Source organism: Geospiza fortis, unplaced genomic scaffold, assembly GCF_000277835.1.
Source record: "Geospiza fortis unplaced genomic scaffold, GeoFor_1.0 scaffold40, whole genome shotgun sequence".
Taxonomy (NCBI): Eukaryota; Metazoa; Chordata; class Aves; order Passeriformes; family Thraupidae; genus Geospiza; species Geospiza fortis.
The window spans coordinates 12,599,465-12,617,757 of NW_005054297.1; the positions used below are offsets into that span (position 1 = coordinate 12,599,465).

Sequence of the window (18,293 nt, forward strand, 5' to 3'; positions counted from 1 at the left end):
TTTTTAAAATACTGTAAATATTATCAAATTAATGGCATTTCAATACAATGGCAAAAATTAATTTAAATATCAAAAAGAACAGCTGAGAAGTCCTCAAGTTACTGTAAGTATTTCTGTAAGAAGTTAGTTACCTATAAAAATTGCATGAAGCAAAAGATGCAAGTATCCTCCCCATTCCACCTTTACACTGTGGTCAACTATCAAATCAGTCAACAGAATCACTGCTATATTGCATCTAAAACAAAAAAAATAGTATGTTAGAAGAATATAACAGGAACTTCACAAAGAGCTGCAAAGAGCTTCATATGCTTCTAACTTGTATTCTTCAGTCTGTAAACATTCACAAAGCTGTGTTATAATGCAAAAGATGAAGGCTAATAATGAAAATAGAAACACTTTATTCCTCCATATTAAAAGCTTGTGTAAACTTAAATTGCTAGACCTGCGAGTAAACTCACAAATATATTATTAACTGCCCTTTATTCTGCTATCTTCAAATGACTGTATTTGTGCAACACAAATGAAAACATAAAGAACTGCCACTGGCATTGCCAAACCAGCTACCTGTGAAGTGACATGCCCGGAGGAGAAGTTTCAGGCAAGTAATCCACCAGTGGTGACCAGCAACCTCCAGAAGGTGGGAAAGGGAGAGGCTCTCCTTGATTGTGCTCCATCACCTTCAACCGCCAGTTGGAATAGAGAGGCATTGAATCACCTAACACAACAGAAAATTAAACCAGAAATATATTTACAATGCATATGTCTGTATGTTATAGTCTTCTGAAGAAGATCTAGGAGAGGGGAAGGGGAGGCAGCTGTAAACAGTAGTAGTTAGACACCGTTTTTTGAAAGAAGAAAGTGTTATTTCTTTTAGTATAAGGATGATTCTACAGAAGTTGCACACATAACAGAGTAAGATGGTTTTGAATAAGTTCATAAAAACTATGATAAAAGGCAAAGTGATCTGATGTGATTTCCTTGAATTTCAAACCTCATGCCAGATAGAGAGTTAATTAAGGCTGGGCCTTAAGATTTAACCGAACTCATTTTGAAGAGCGTTTCATTACAGGCTAAGGAAGATCAAGAGCACATCTTTATAGGTCTCACAGCAAAACCCTATCAGTGCCATCTGCCAGATAATGCTGGCCTGATCCATGGGTAAGTTGGAAGTTGCTACTTTTACAACAGCATAGTCCAATCCCACTGGTTGATAAAAGTTACTGCTCAGAAAATCAGTAAATTTGTCAAGAAAGCACAGAAAGACATTTAGTTTTTTATTTAGCAAGCTTCAAAAGTGCAAGAAAAACATCAGCTGTTTGGTATGAGAATATACTGTGTTAACACACCCAAAATGCTTTTCTGGTTTAAAAGTTGTTTTGGACTTCAGAACTACCAGTCAAGACTAGAAACAAGAAAATTGCCTCAACAGTTCAATGTTTCAGTGATTCTACCAGCTCTGGAAGTATAGCTGCAGAAGTTTCAGATGTTCACACATGTATCAGCTCATTATCACCTCCTCCCCTGGCAGTGACAAACTCCTTACTGATGGAATATGGGAAATATCACCCATCTAGTTCAGGATACTCAGTGTTGCTATCACAAACAGCAAAAAATCCAAAACTGACTGCAGCTGAGATTCTGGATAATGCCTATCCATGCAGTAATAAACATTCTGGCTGACCAGAAGCCACTAACCTGTTATTGACCCCAAGTTTAGGAGATTCTGCATTAGTATGTCCAGCCCCTACAACAATCTCTGTAGAGGACATTAGGTTCCACCTCCTTAACAGAGGCAGTAAGAACTACATATTCATTCTAATCTTCACAGTGTGCAAAGAATCAGTCATAGAAGAATGCATTAGAAGATCCTAATGGACTCTTGTTGCTTCAATACAGCATGGACAGGACAGGTTCCATACTGACATCTAAAGCTCAAAATGCAGAAGTTCACCTCCTGTTTGTTCAGTCACACAAGAAAATTAAGGAAAAGGCAGTGTTGCACTGTGTGCTGTAACACACCCCAAGTACTTAACCAGTAGCAAAATCAACGGTCAATAAAAAAATGAGTGAAACATAAGTCTGTGGGACCACTTCCATGACTGAAATATATCTGATTATCCCATGCAGAGTGAAGTACTAAGTCATTTAAATTACTAGCAACCTGTTAGCTGAAACAAGAGTTTCAGTCAAACAACTCTTCTGATCAAGCACACAGAACCCACTAATGTAACACATCATTTACTGTCTGACCACTGTCTCCATTTTTGCCTGATTACATGACCTGTTTTCCTTTCCATAGCATTGCCATAGTGATTTGTATCTTAGGCATTGGTACAAAAGTAGCCACAGTTAATAAGCCTCTGTTAAGGAAATCTTTGCAAATGCATAATGGAGTTTCAGAAGAAATTTTTACCTCTTTCCATACGCATCTCAGTGGAAAAAAACCAACAACATAGATCACAAAAAATAACCCAAGACACGTTTTCAGAACAATCTTGGAAATTAGATGTACATAAAGAGAACCTTTTTCCCTGCTATATTTTCCTTTGCTATGGATTTAAAAAAGTTTAGTACCCTTTTTTTTAAATAAGTCAAGGAATGCTATCCTTTAAAAGAACAATTACTTGTAATTTTCTTTTTTTAAAAACTTCTTTTCCATCATCTTTTTTTAAATCTCATCTTCACCCTGCTCATCTCTGTTTCTTGTGCCTAACTGTTGAAGGAAATAGAGTAAAACATTCAGGAAGATGTTCATAACTCATTCAAGAGGATAACAGAAAGAACAAAGCATATTATCTTCCTTGAATTTTTTATTGCAGTCAAATGTATGTTAGACTTCAATAGCAGTAATAAGATGGAGGAAGATTTTTAATAGGTTTATGAAAAAAACACTGATAATGCTCATTTCTTTATGTTCTTTAAATAAATCAAGGAATGCTATCCTTTAAAAGAACAATTACTTGTAATTTTCTTTTTTTAAAAACTTCTTTTTTAAAATCTCATCTTCACCCTGCTCATCTCTGTTTCTTGTGCCTAACTGTCGAAGGAAATAGAGTAAAATATTCAGGAAGATGTTCATAACTCATTCAAGAGGATAACAGAAAGAACAAAGCATATTATCTTCCTTGAATATTTTATTGCAAATGTATGCTAGACTTCAATAGCAGTAATAAGATGGAGGAAGATAAAAAAAAACTCTGATTTTTAATAGGTTTATGAAAAAACCACTGATAATGCTCATTTCTTTATGTTCCACAACCTTCAGCAGAAATATTGACTTGTGAAAATTCTGTGTGCTATTCATAGAAATATTTTAAAATAAAGAATATTACTTTTTTCCTCTTCATACGATCCTCCAGAGCTGCTGCTGTAGCGAGATTCCAGTCTGTGATGCTGGCGGTTTAGGTTGCTGTTCAACCCACTGTAGATGTCTAGGTGTGCGTAGCTGTAGGTGCAAATAAAGCAGAATTAGTAACTGACATTCTGTGACAAACACTAATCAGGGTCTCTCAGAAAACTGTATTTCAGCAAAACTTTACAAGGATAATCAAAATGATGCCAAAGCACCTCAGCCATGCAAGACATACCTTCTCCAGCAACACTAGATAAGGGGATTCAAAGAGATTATGCACTATAAATTGTATTTCTGTTCCATGATTTTCACTAACATTTAAGCACATTAAAATAATTGTTACCATTTTACGTAAGTCCTTCTCACTCTAGAATAAAATAAGGAAATCCATACGTGATCTGGCAGAGACACATGCATATATACACACACAGTGTCCAAGATCCTACCTTGCTAATCTGGTAAATTATAAAGAAATCAGAGAAATAAGAGTGCTAAAAGCACCATTTCCAAACTGTTTCTATCTAAGTTTCTAAAATTTTCTCCTCCTGGCAAGTCCAAGATGTACAGGGTACATCTTATCAAGAAGCATATACCCTGGGCAGGTTTAAGACAACCCTACAGTATATGCCAAAACTCACAGAGACTTTCCAAACTGCCTTCATTACTTCACAAGTTTCTTCAGCTTGAGCCCCCACAGCAGTCAAGTCCTTGTCTGTGCCTTGCTAGGCTGAATTCTGAACGACACCTCACCTTCCAGATTTCTGTGATTTACTATCATACAGCTCACCCCAATTAAATTTAAGTATTGGGGTTGCCTCTCCCAATATGTTTACTATTCTAATTATATTGACATAATTATCCTAGGGAAGGAAAGAAAATGTCCAACTGGGAAATTATATCAGAACTGTAATTATTAAAGAAACTCATTTGCAAACTTACGACATAGTTGCCACTCGACAGTAATGGCAGACGTGCACACTTTGCTCATGCTAATTACAGAGCCTCCACTCCCTCTTCACTTGAAGGTTAGCTATCCATATTAACACAAAATGACAGCATGCCCACAGTCAGTTACTGCTGAGCTCCAAGTACACAGCCTGACTAAATCTATATCAACTGTTTGCTTTCCACCAGCCTCACAGTGTCTGCCAAATTTCTCCAAAAGATTATGTTTAAATAGGTCAAAAATTAGGGAGGGAGAAATCCATTTTAAAGTTTGCTGTAAGGTATATCCCAGTTAGGAAAATAAACTAGCAACTCATAGACACTGTTCATTTCCAGTGAGGTAATAAAACAATCTGCAAGTCATAAAATCACGTAATTGCTTGGATTGGAAAGGACCTTAAAGATTACTTGGTTCCAGCCCCCCTGCCATGGGCAGGAACGCCTTCCATTAGGCCAGGTCGCTCAGAGTTTTATCCAGCTTGGCCCTGAACATTTCCAGAGATGGGGCATCCACTTTTCTGGGCAATGTGTTCCAGTGTCTCACCAATCCCACCTCACAGTACAATTGCCCTCATGTGAACACACACAGTCCAGTGTAACAGTAGTTACTTTAGGAACCACCAACAATATAGATGAAGCAATACAATGCCTGACCTGGACTGGAGTTCAAACTACAATTGAGGCTGCTACTGTTAATCCCAAATAGTATTCCAGTTCTGTTGACATGCATGCCATTACATGGAATGTAATCCCTGCAATGAAGACATACCTGGAGCTGCTGAGATGGCAGTATTTAAAGTACCTAGAAGGAATTCCTGAAATTCAACTAATAACTGCTCTTTGAGGAGATACTTACTTCTCTTCAATACTGTCTTTCATGTGTTTACTGTCAGGGTTGCCATCTGTGGGAGCCACCATTGTATTGCTACTAGAAGTGGTACCTGTGAATTAGAGACAAGGAAAAAGGTTGATCAATAAAATGGAAAAGTAATCTTAAGCACTACAAGATCACCTTTATTTACTGGTCCTTGCCCAGAGCCCTAATCAGGTCTCTTCTACAGCAACTGGCACAATACAAACTGAGCCATACTTTCACGTGCAATAAAGGATTGTGAGCTGCTACCATAATTTCGCTAACTGGAAAAAAATTATCTATTCCAGGAATCTCTAACTCTCCAATGTAAATTAAGTAGAAAGTTTTTTAAGCAGTATCTAGACACCTATTTCCCTTTTCCTGTATTATACACCTCACAGTAATCTGTAAAATGTAGTTGGACTTTGTTATCCAGTTAATTCAGACCACAAACTCATTAAGGATTAAAACCTAATAGCCTGTGGTGAAGCTTTTAACAATTTTCTTTAAGGAGCAATTTGCAAGCATCACATTGAACTGACAGCCCAAATTGGAAGCAATTTTGCACCCTTCCAGCCTTTGCTATTCTAAATTACATTAAGTGCAAGAGCCCCAGAATTTTTTTCACATTTTTTAAACCCTTCCAAGAACAAGTGCCAATGCATCCACCTTGTGATCCAGATAACACCATGTGATAGGTCCCAGATGCTTCATAATAATGACAAATTTTCAGCACAAAAGTTAAGGCCTTGCTTGGATACCCTCCCCACATCTGTGTCTTTTGCAGCTCAATTTGACCGACGGAAACTCCACCAAAACAAGACTGCTTCTCCCCACATTTCTCAGCAAGTTCTTTGATTTAAATATGAGGTAGACACTTTTGGTATGTTCAGCACTTTTTGGGGTTTTTGATGATTGATCTATTGCTAATAATTTCTAGATAAATTTTCCTAAGTAAGTGAACTTAAATCCTCTTGAAACAATTCCTATGGATACAGTTTGTGTCTGTAACAGAACATAAAATGCAATAACATAGATGGATTTAGACTTACATACATTTTCCCCATGGTTTTACTAACTAGACATAAAAATCATCTAGAGAGGGTAAACAGTGCAAGGTCTCTGAACACAAAGTCTGATGCACACATTAAGAGAAACTCGTCCCTTGTGAACCTATCAGATGTTCTTCAGGAAGAACTCTGGGTACACCAAAATCTGCAGACACTGTAAAACAAACTTTTAACCTGCTTTTTAGAAACAGAACCTTGCACTCCTATTGAATATATACAAATGCACTCCAGTAGCATAACTGATTGACAGCAGCATGTTTATAATTACTAATAATAACAGTTTAAAAGAGTTAAGTCAGTAAATGCTTACCTGAAGTGACAGAGGGGATTTTGTAACTGGATGTAATGCGGTAATATGGTGGATTATCCATATGGGTGACTCCTGAACTGACAGGATCCGTAAGCTGAAGTTCACTCACCAGCTCTTCTAGTAGTTGCATTGTTTTGTCTCTACCCAAATAAACAATGACTTTCTTTACCTGCCATAAAAGACACATATATAAATATATATACATTTATATGAAAAGATTTGAATACCACAATGTGTTAGAATCAGTATATACCTGCACTGCAGGCAAAGATACATGAAACTTACTCCAGTTCTAAAAGCAACCAAAGCTGCTTTCCTAGCTGTCAATAGCAGGAAGCATGGGAAATATATCACAACAGTAAGAAAGTAAATCTTCTGAGTTACAGTCTTCTGACAATAAAGTTTGAAAGTATGCTTCTGAAAATTATTTAAGCTAAAGATTTTCTTACTAAGGTTTTAGCAGCACCTGAGATCAACACAGGAAAGAATGTATTCTGATATAATTTCTTTTTGATATTTCACAGTTCTGTTCTATACCATTTCTTTCCCTGCATATTATCATATTTTCTTCATGCTATCCTGCCGTGCTCTCACATACATTTTCACATAAGATAAAACTGGTTTGGTATAATACTGGTCATGAAAGAATGATGCTCTACAGGGTATAACTGGCACTTTATTTTCCTGTATTATCTGGTTTTTTTTATCTACAATTTCCTGTATTGTCTGCTTTTTAGGAATACACTAAAGTATAGCATGGGGAAAAATTGTTCAGTGCGTACTCTTAATAAAATTAATCCAAGTTTACCTATCAAACTCTTAAGATTTATTTTTATGACAAAAGAAAATAAAATGCTAAGACATATGTAGAATTTTAGTAACTCTTTTACATTTTTTATTATTTAATCACTAAATAATGTCGATGGTCTTCATATAGTCCTACATGCATTCCATGAATGACAAATTAATTGGTTTAATTGATTGACAAATCGATTCTGTAATTTTGACATAGATGTCCAAAGTAACACAAACAAAAGAACTGAATTTGATTTGTTCATAGTATTAGTATTAGGTCATAAAATACAGGGTGGAGATTTTGATACTCTAAATCCTACCTCACATTTTTATTTGGTGATCTTTGCTGCTAGACATAGTGCTTTTTAAAATATCAATAAGCACCAATGAGAAATCTGTCACATACTCACATAAGGCAAAAGGCTGGGTTCACTGTTCACTCCACAAATACTGATCAAGAAGTGCAAAATTATTTTCAGATTCTTTGGCCAGCTGTCTGCCAAGGTAGTCCAGACATTTTCTATCTCTGACCAAGCCACTTCATCACCATACTAGAAAACAAAATAAATGCATGTCCTGAAAACCTCATCAGAAAACATTGTACTCAGAAATTATCTGTACTGATCAAGTGAAACAGGCTCTAGAAGAAAGAGACATAAATCTTGCAGGAAACTGTTGTCTTCTTAATGTGCCAGAATTATTCTTTCATGTGTATTTTTAAAAACATTCTCTGGAAATAGCTTTTCTCTACAGATATAATTGTATAAAAAGATATCTAAAGATATGTGTATATATTATATATCACATTGATATATAATACATTAGACTGAGGAAGCTGGGCCTTTTCAGTCTAGAGAAGACTGAGAGGGGAGGGTCTCATTAATGCATATTAATATCTCAAAGGCCAAGAGGATGGTGCCAGACTCTTCTTGGTGGTGCCCAGCTACAGGACAAGGAGCAATGGGCATACACTAAGACACAAGAAGTTCCACCTCAACATGAAGAAGAATTTCTTTCCATAGAGGGTGGAGAGCACTGCACCAGGCTGCTGAGGGAGGTCATGAAGCCTCCTTCTCCAAAAGCCAAAAACCCACCTAGAAAAGTTCCTGTGTAACATGCTCAGGGTGACCCTCCTTTGGCAGGGGGGTTGGTTCTGATGACCTCCCAAGCTCCCTTTCAACTCTAACAATTCTGTGAAATTTAACAGAGACCCAGTCTCCCAGTTGCTGACAATACTGAATAAAACTCCAGACACCACGCACTGACAAGAGCTTTTAATTGATAGTTAAAAACCTCTCATCACTAGGATTCTCACTGACAGGAGCATTGCATGTGAGCAATACTTCTCTGTTGGAAGTAGCTGTGATAGGAAGAAGGCAAGTCAATCAGGTAGCAAGACAGACAGGTTCCAAAACTCCACTTTGAGATCATAGGTACACAGACAGTTAGGTATTCTCTATCCAGCTAGACATCTATATCACAAAACATTAGTTATATACTGTCACTATACATAACAATTACTACGACATTTATGTTATATATTACATATTTCTTGGAATACCTCAAAACTGTAGGGTATAGTTTGGGTATACAAAGCACCTCCACAAATCTGAACAGTAACTCTTGAAATCTTGGTGACATAGTATCTCTGAAGAGTATTTTCTTGCATCCTAAACAGAACAATCCACTGAAACAAGATAAGCACGTAAGTAATTAATTTTACCTTTGCAGTCATGTACATCAGATTGTTCAGAACCATAGCTGTAGCCTGTGGTGACCCCCAGCCTTCTCCTCGTAGCCATCGTCTGCTGTTCACCATCATTTCTCTGTCCTTCAGAGAATCTTCCTCATCTTCATCTTGCCGACGAATGGTTGGCAAAGGTTTCAAGTCCACCAACTCAATATTGTTCATCCATGGCAGCAGATAATGCAGCATCACCTGTCTCCCAGCTGGGTGAGCTGTTTGGATTCTCTGACTCACTTCTGCCATTCAAAAATTAGGTACATACACGAATTCCAAATCAATAATGAGAACTGGCTTGGTGATAACAACAATCATGAGCCCAGCACACCATACAGATAAAATGTCACGCTGATACAGATGCTTTTTTTTTAGCTGACTAGTGCTATTTCATAATGATAAAGTCCACAGTCTTCAGCAGAGCTAACTGAAGACACCGCTGATAAACAGTATGATGAAGAAATCACATTAAGATGTGTATATATAAATATATATATGTGTGTGTGTGTGTGTGTGTACATGTATTCCTCAAATTGAAGGAGGGAACTAAAAAACCTATGGCATAAAAATGTACCAAGTTTTGCAAAAAAACACTAAAAACACTTAAAATTTTTTCTTCCTTATATTAGTCCTAGTAGGTTTTTTTTAAATTTATGTAAGAGGTTACTATTCTGCAACTGTTTAAAAATGCTACAGAATAATGTATTTAAGCAATCTACAATAAATAACACACTAAAGAGAATAATGAAAGAATGTTTTTTTTTAAATTGCAAATTATTTCTATAATGTGATTTTCCATGGTTATTAGAAAGTCAATAAAAATATTTTTGATTCATGTTCTTTCACCTTGAATATATTTCAAACACAAGTGAACAAAATTGTCACTTAGTAGGCTTTTTTGTCTCTATTTAGTATGATGATGTTGGTGTTCTGACTTTAGTGAATTATATATAAATCAGTTATTGAAAAATAAGAATGACACATTTTGTACAATGCTTTTGACTTGATGAAGTTTTTTGTTTTGTTTTAAAATTGTACCTGAGAAGATAGCAAGTGTCAGCTCAGGATAAGTCCTTGCTAATTCTTCTGACAGTTGATAATAGGACATGGAATACAAATGTGGTAAAGGAGAAGGCTGTCCCAAAACCCCATCCATCCGCTGAACTTCCAGTTTGTGAGCGTAACGGAACATCTTTGGTTCCAAAATCTGCAACAGTAAAGTTCAGAATTTGAAGCTAAGTATAGAGCTACTATATAAATTTTTATACAAAAATCACTTCTTAAATTCATGTATTTATTCTCATTTAATGTTTCTTATCTGTGCAGATCTCCATACACCTACAGCATTTGCTAACACTGTGGTAAATTAATAGAAGACTAGCTAAGATACATTCTACTTGATGAGTTTCCAAAACCAAAGTTCCAAAACCTGCTTTCACAAAATACCATTTTAAATACAAATTTATCTGTAACGAAACGCGAAATACTATTTAACATTTGCATCTCCAAACAATACCAATGTTTGCTCATCTATGAGACACGGAGAGGAACAACACAATTCTGATGTGGTAGAGATGCAGCAGGAGGCTAAAGCACTCTGATACTTTAAATATCAATTTGGGCTGATTTTAAGAAGTAGTGTCCACATGAGAAGAAAGATGGGGATGATGTATCAATAAGGGGTGTGACTTCAGTGAGGATTTCACTGTTGAACTTAGCTGACCAAAAAACCTTCAAAAAAAACTCCAAGACTTAAGGTCTGAGCTACTATCAGCACAAATTTTTAAACACTAATGCTACCTTAAGCTCACCCCTAAATGACCTCAGAAAGGAATATCCAAAAGTAAATTAAATGGGTAACAAGATCTTCACTGTCATCTCTCCACATGGACAGATGAAAAAATGTTTGGTAACAGTGCAAAAATCAGAAAACTGACTGCTACTCCAGCAGACAGCAAAGGCTGGGGAAGCAATCTGCTTCTCTCTAAGGTGGCTTTTGGACAAATGGAGCTATGTATCACTCGGTTTCAGGGCCAAATCAAGAGAGTCCTGATTTAGGTTGTTTCTTGAAAAAGTGGGTATTATGAAAATACAGGTCTTGATTGCATGGAAACAGACAGACCTTCAGGAAAGTCTATTTGTGCCAGGTAAGGATCTGGTTTAACTATGTACTAAAATAGAGAAGAAAAAAAAATGACATTGTTTTTCAATTTCATTACTGAAGACAATCAAACAAAACCAGATTTTTTAAATATATAGGACAATTATTATTTTAAAAGAAAAAAATAATAATCAGAATTAGCTTACAAACCTGCAATAGTTGCATAGCAACTTCATAGATAGCCCTAGTAGAATCAGCTGCTTTAAATAGTATCAGATTCAGGAGGGTCACTGTATCACACTGGTAATCCCTAGGAAAAAAATTACAAGTATGAAAAAAATAAAATTATATTTGGTTTTCTAAGATTTGAATTTATTCAAGTTTAATTTACAAGGAACATGACAGGGGACAGAATAACATTTTGAGAAGTTTCTCTAGGAACACAGACACACAAACAGTGATGATCTTTTGTCTCTATGGAAGCAAGCCCCACAGTTCTACATAAAAGCACACTGAAGATGGAAGTTTTAAAGCTTTGAAAAACGCTGCAGTACCTGTTTTGGAACACGCTGGCGATGGCTTGACTTTAAAGCAGCCAGCTGCCACCCGCTTGGAACCTGTATAACACCGGTCAACGGCCCAGTACATGAGGTTACTCTGGTCAGGATTGAGTTCCAAGAGCAGCATGACTGCCTCACAGCCCAGCTGGTGAACCTAGAGAAGAGTAAATATAGATTTAAAAATGTAGAAAAAACCACCAATTTACAAAATGGCATAAAATAGGAGAACAACTATTTAAGAAAGCTGAAATCTTTGGGAACATAAAATCTTTTTCATCCAAAACCAATGACAACATAGCCTAGGTAGCAGCAGATTATTCTATCACAGTGTTTACTATTCAACTTGCACACAGTCATAAATTATTGACACAAATAACTAGAGCTCTACTGACTTTTTTTCCCCCTTTCAGTTCCAAGGCTAGCTTGAGCTTTTTTATGTCTTGCACTGGAACACTGCCCTGAAAGCACTAGATACATAGAAGCATTTAAAGACAAGCAAGAATTCCAGTGGGATACAAGGGATACATCTGCATGGAGACTTGCATCTTTCCTGGACACAAAGTAGCCCACAGGAGCTGTATTTTTATGTAGTCCTAGCATTATAGGGCAATAGAGGTCCTGCCTTTAAAGCTTACCTTGCTGTTCAGGTGAAAAGCTTGGTCTTACTAACTCCAAAGGAACCCAAGGAACTCTACAGTCTCACAAGAGTTCATATTCAAAATCTCATCTCCTTTAAATTTGTGGAACACCTGACTTACTACTACAACTTAACATGGTTGGTAAGTTTATACACAATATACAGTGCTTCACCCCTTGTCCTTTCCTCTTCGATTCTGTTTCTCTGGTCTGGTTAGGGACCACCTTCCTCAACAGGGTGAATACACATGAAGGACAGTGCAAAACCCTGCGCTACGAAAACAGCTTTGAGCTTAAGTAGAGCATTTAGGGAAATCTGTCTGCAAACTCACTGAAACGTGTTTGAGGCACTGATAGTTGCAAAGTGATGTTGACATTGCTCTTATTACCTTTTTATCTTGTGAATCCAAAATATTATCCAGCCATTTGTATAAATAGCCATCAGATGAAAGCCCAACGTTGTCTGCAACAGGGCCACAACACAGAACAGCAGACATAGCCTTTGGAAAGCAATGAAAAACACATTTTAATAACTCAGATACAGGAATTGCTCTTACTCAGTCCACTAAAATATCAGATAACTAAATACTAACCTGTTAAGAGAGAAAGACCAAGGGTAACAAAAAATGTTTTAACATTTTATTCAAGAAATGATTAAATCATATTTTCCTCAACTTTCAAATACAAGGAAGGGTCAATACTAAAATGCTGACATATTGAAGAGTTAATACACTACTAACCAGTTTCATTGCTAATGTACATTTAGATGAAAGCCTTTAACTTAAGCAAATGAGAACTAAAGTCAGGAAGTGAACATTCAGTAGTGATTATAAGAAATTTCAATAGCAAGAGTAATAGTCACAGTATGAGAAAAAATAAGGGGTGTGACTTCAGTGAGGATTTCACTGTTGAACTTAGCTGACCAAAAAACCTTCAAAAAAAACTCCAAGACTTAAGGTCTGAGCTACTATCAGCACAAATTTTTAAACACTAATGCTACCTTAAGCTCACCCCTAAATGACCTCAGAAAGGAATATCCAAAAGTAAATTAAATGGGTAACAAGATCTTCACTGTCATCTCTCCACATGGACAGATGAAAAAATGTTTGGTAACAGTGCAAAAATCAGAAAACTGACTGCTACTCCAGCAGACAGCAAAGGCTGGGGAAGCAATCTGCTTCTCTCTAAGGTGGCTTTTGGACAAATGGAGCTATGTATCACTCTGTTTCAGGGCCAAATCAAGAGAGTCCTGATTTAGGTTGTTTCTTGAAAAAGTGGGTATTATGAAAATACAGGTCTTGATTGCATGGAAACAGACAGACCTTCAGGAAAGTCTATTTGTGCTATGGTTTAACTATGTACTAAAATAGAGAAGAAAAAAAAATGACATTGTTTTTCAATTTCATTACTGAAGACAATCAAACAAAACCAGATTTTTTAAATATATAGGACAATTATTATTTTAAAAGAAAAAAATAATAATCAGAATTAGCTTACAAACCTGCAATAGTTGCATAGCAACTTCATAGATAGCCCTAGTAGAATCAGCTGCTTTAAATAGTATCAGATTCAGGAGGGTCACTGTATCACACTGGTAATCCCTAGGAAAAAAATTACAAGTATGAAAAAAATAAAATTACATTTGGTTTTCTAAGATTTGAATTTATTCAAGTTTAATTTACAAGGAACATGACAGGGGACAGAATAACATTTTGAGAAGTTTCTCTAGGAACACAGACACACAAACAGTGATGATCTTTTGTCTCTATGGAAGCAAGCCCCACAGTTCTACATAAAAGCACACTGAAGATGGAAGTTTTAAAGCTTTGAAAAACGCTGCAGTACCTGTTTTGGAACACGCTGGCGATGGCTTTGAAGCAGCCAGCTGCCACCCGCTTGGAACCTGTATAACACCGGTCAACGGCCCAGTACATGAGGTTACTCTGGTCAGGATTGAGTTCCAAGAGCAGCATGACTGCCTCACAGCCCAGCTGGTGAACCTAGAGAAGAGTAAATATAGATTTAAAAATGTAGAAAAAACAACCAATTTACAAAATGGCATAAAATAGGAAAACAACTATTTAAGAAAGCTGAAATCTTTGGGAACATAAAATCTTTTTCATCCAAAACCAATGACAACATAACCTAGGTAGCAGCAGATTATTCTATCACAGTGTTTACTATTCAACTTGCACACAGTCATAAATTATTGACACAAATAACTAGAGCTCTACTGACTTTTTTTCCCCCTTTCAGTTCCAAGGCTAGCTTGAGCTTTTTTATGTCTTGCACTGGAACACTGCCCTGAAAGCACTAGATACATAGAAGCATTTAAAGACAAGCAAGAATTCCAGTGGGATACAAGGGATACATCTGCATGGAGACTTGCATCTTTCCTGGACACAAAGTAGCCCACAGGAGCTGTATTTTTATGTAGTCCTAGCATTATAGGGCAATAGAGGTCCTGCCTTTAAAGCTTACCTTGCTGTTCAGGTGAAAAGCTTGGTCTTACTAACTCCAAAGGAACCCAAGGAACTCTACAGTCTCACAAGAGTTCATATTCAAAATCTCATCTCCTTTAAATTTGTGGAACACCTGACTTACTACTACAACTTAACATGGTTGGTAAGTTTATACACAATATACAGTGCTTCACCCCTTGTCCTTTCCTCTTCGATTCTGTTTCTCTGGTCTGGTTAGGGACCACCTTCCTCAACAGGGTGAATACACATGAAGGACAGTGCAAAACCCTGCGCTACGAAAACAGCTTTGAGCTTAAGTAGAGCATTTAGGGAAATCTGTCTGCAAACTCACTGAAACGTGTTTGAGGCACTGATAGTTGCAAAGTGATGTTGACATTGCTCTTATTACCTTTTTATCTTGTGAATCCAAAATATTATCCAGCCATTTGTATAAATAGCCATCAGATGAAAGCCCAACGTTGTCTGCAACAGGGCCACAACACAGAACAGCAGACATAGCCTTTGGAAAGCAATGAAAAACACATTTTAATAACTCAGATACAGGAATTGCTCTTACTCAGTCCACTAAAATATCAGATAACTAAATACTAACCTGTTAAGAGAGAAAGACCAAGGGTAACAAAAAATGTTTTAACATTTTATTCAAGAAATGATTAAATCATATTTTCCTCAACTTTCAAATACAAGGAAGGGTCAATACTAAAATGCTGACATATTGAAGAGTTAATACACTACTAACCAGTTTCATTGCTAATGTACATTTAGATGAAAGCCTTTAACTTAAGCAAATGAGAACTAAAGTCAGGAAGTGAACATTCAGTAGTGATTATAAGAAATTTCAATAGCAAGAGTAATAGTCACAGTATGAGAAAAGTTGAACTGACATAAATACACATGTAAGCAGAAGGAATAAAAAAGGGGCTAAAACATGGATGTGAAAACCACATCTAAAAGCCCTAATGCTGAATTTGCATAATGTTGACATAACAATCTATTTCCAAAATTCAAAAATGTTAAAATACCTTTAATGCACAGTATTGGTGTCTGTTTATTCTCATGTTTCTATCACTGTATCTGTCCAGGGGAGTAAACATGATACTAAAAGGGCCTGCCCAGTGACTGAACAGCATAAATAGACTGTGGCGTAGACTCTGCTGTGGAAAGACACTTCTTCTCTGGTGAACTGTAAGAAAAGCACACAGTTATACACACTCCTCTTGTAATTCTTTAGGATAAAGCATGTAACACAAACAGACCCAAACTATGAATATAAAAGGGAAATCCATGTAAAGACCCACTATTATTTTAACACCATAATGCCTGGATGTAGGTTGACTATTGCCCTGTTTAACGCCAGCAGTGTACAAGAATAAGCTATTTATTAGTACACAGAACTCAAATACATAGACAATCAACAGGACTTTGCCAAACAGTACCAAAATCTCTTAAAGCTAATACTGCTAAAGTTATACTCAAAACTGATGTCACAAGTTATTTTAATAAAAGTATTCAGAACCTTCAGATAAGAAGTGTCTTAGTGTCTTTTTGTATAGTTTCTGTTTGGTTGGTTTTGGTTTTTTTAAATATACTGCATATTAAATAATCAGTAATCAGAAGTTACATTTTTACATACCTGGAACATTTTGTATGATATTTGCCACTAAGGCACTAAAATGGCATCGGATATCTTTCAATGTATCAGAATCCTTTTCATTTTCTGCTTCTAGGAGTTGTCTTGTTAGATCAACATACTCAAGTAAAGTGTTGTTGAGGGAATGTGTTTCATTATCAAGGCCACCACTTGCACTGAACAAATAAAGAAAATTTAGAAAATCAAAGAGCATGGTAATTACATACAACATTTGAAAAACATCATTATGTTTTTTATCTTTAAAAAAACTCGACATCCTCATCACTGCAAATACTTAATTCAAAGTAATTTCTTCATCCAGCTTCTACTTCACCAATACAGTAAAAAACTCCAGTGAAAGCAAACTAAGAATCAAACCTAATTATCTGAAGTCACTTATCCTTCCACAGAACTAGTTCTCATACTGGAGACAAGTGTTAAAAATATTAACTAAAATCTTCAAACATGAAGTCCCTTCCCCCTCCCCTAATGAGAACCTTAAAATATAAGGGAAAGAATGGTTTTAATAGTTGGACTCTAAAATATCAGCATGCTGGTAGACATTTCAGCAATGCTTCTGAGGCAACATCCTGAAATACACTTGAAGATTGAGAATTTCACGCATATATTGTTAAGGCTGACAAATACATGTCAAAGTATCATTGTCAAACAGTCAGAGGAAGGGGCCAACCATCTCCTAGACTACTTGCTCTTACACAATTCCACATGCATAGGAAAAAGTTTGCTAGGGACTTTTTCAAAATATATGCCAAAACTTCTTTTAAAGTATCCCTACACAAGTAGGGTAAACTGAGGAAAAAAAAATCTCAATAACCAAGTTAACATTCTCCATCCTTCAGAAGTCCAATGTTAAAGAGCAGCAGCTTTCTCTGCATAGGATGTGCTGACTAGCACCAGCGCTCCAAGTAAGGCAGAAGTTCCTGAATTATCACAGAACAGTTACAATTTGCACAACTGGTGCAATGTTTGAGCACACACAACCAAAGGGAACCATGATGTACTGCCTGTTCAAAGTATGGAGAATAGTAACATTTTAAATAAAACACAGAACACAGTGACAAAGAACGTGGGAGCGAGAAGGATTAGAAAGCCAGCAAAATTCTGAGTTTTATAACCCTCTGTCTATTTATTTAGTGGTATACTGAAACTCACTCATGAATTTTGCATGCTTGCTATACTGAGTCGTAAGTCTATCAGTGACAATTCACGAACACCAACAACTTCTCATGCGTGCTACCCCTACCTGTGACTAATGACACCAGCATCTGCCAACAGTTCAAATATTCGCACTAGTTGTACTCGTAAAATATCTCGACGCCTGCGCCGTTTCATGTTCTGTCCATCAGAGGAAACACAAAATTACATGAAGCAGAGGAAAAAATAAGTAGAAAACCAGAGTAGAATATAAAAACATTATTATATTGTACTACAACTGGCATCTGTTATCAGAGGTGCCAATCTTTTAAGATAAGTTACCAAAATTCCTAACAAGTTTAATAAACCAGACAGTGAACAAACGTTTTCCCTTTTGCAGCTCTGAGATATACCAGGTACTATTACACGTATTATCCAGCCTCTTGTCACTAAGTGCAATATATAAAACAACGAAGTACAAAAGGCAGTCTTCCTACATATTTTCAGGGAGGTGACTCTGCCTCTCTGCTCCACCCCTCCTGAAGCACTGCCTTCTGGGGGCCACAAGCACAGGAAGGACATGGGTATATTGGAGTGGGGCCAGAGGAGGGCTGCAAAAATTATCGGAGGACTGGAGCACCTCTCTTGTGAAAAGAAGCTGT

General features: G+C 36.6%; 1 protein-coding gene across 12 annotated transcripts in view; it reads right to left on the bottom strand.

The window, feature by feature from the left end:
- Window positions 1–18,293, bottom strand: part of FRYL (FRY like transcription coactivator) — a 151,018-nt gene that overhangs the window by 42,148 nt on the left and 90,577 nt on the right. For all 12 annotated transcript variants that reach the window (XM_031065964.1, XM_031065973.1, XM_031065875.1 and 9 more), the window contains 14 exons: window positions 17,741–17,832; window positions 16,480–16,652; window positions 15,869–16,029; window positions 15,235–15,345; window positions 14,209–14,363; window positions 13,865–13,964; window positions 10,105–10,273; window positions 9,049–9,308; window positions 7,736–7,876; window positions 6,531–6,699; window positions 5,154–5,238; window positions 3,333–3,445; window positions 565–715; window positions 132–235 (listed from right to left, as the gene is read on the bottom strand). In XM_031065964.1, the coding sequence (XP_030921824.1) occupies window positions 132–235; window positions 565–715; window positions 3,333–3,445; window positions 5,154–5,238; window positions 6,531–6,699; window positions 7,736–7,876; window positions 9,049–9,308; window positions 10,105–10,273; window positions 13,865–13,964; window positions 14,209–14,363; window positions 15,235–15,345; window positions 15,869–16,029; window positions 16,480–16,652; window positions 17,741–17,832 (1,984 nt within the window). The remainder of the gene's footprint in view (window positions 1–131; window positions 236–564; window positions 716–3,332; window positions 3,446–5,153; window positions 5,239–6,530; window positions 6,700–7,735; window positions 7,877–9,048; window positions 9,309–10,104; window positions 10,274–13,864; window positions 13,965–14,208; window positions 14,364–15,234; window positions 15,346–15,868; window positions 16,030–16,479; window positions 16,653–17,740; window positions 17,833–18,293) is intronic.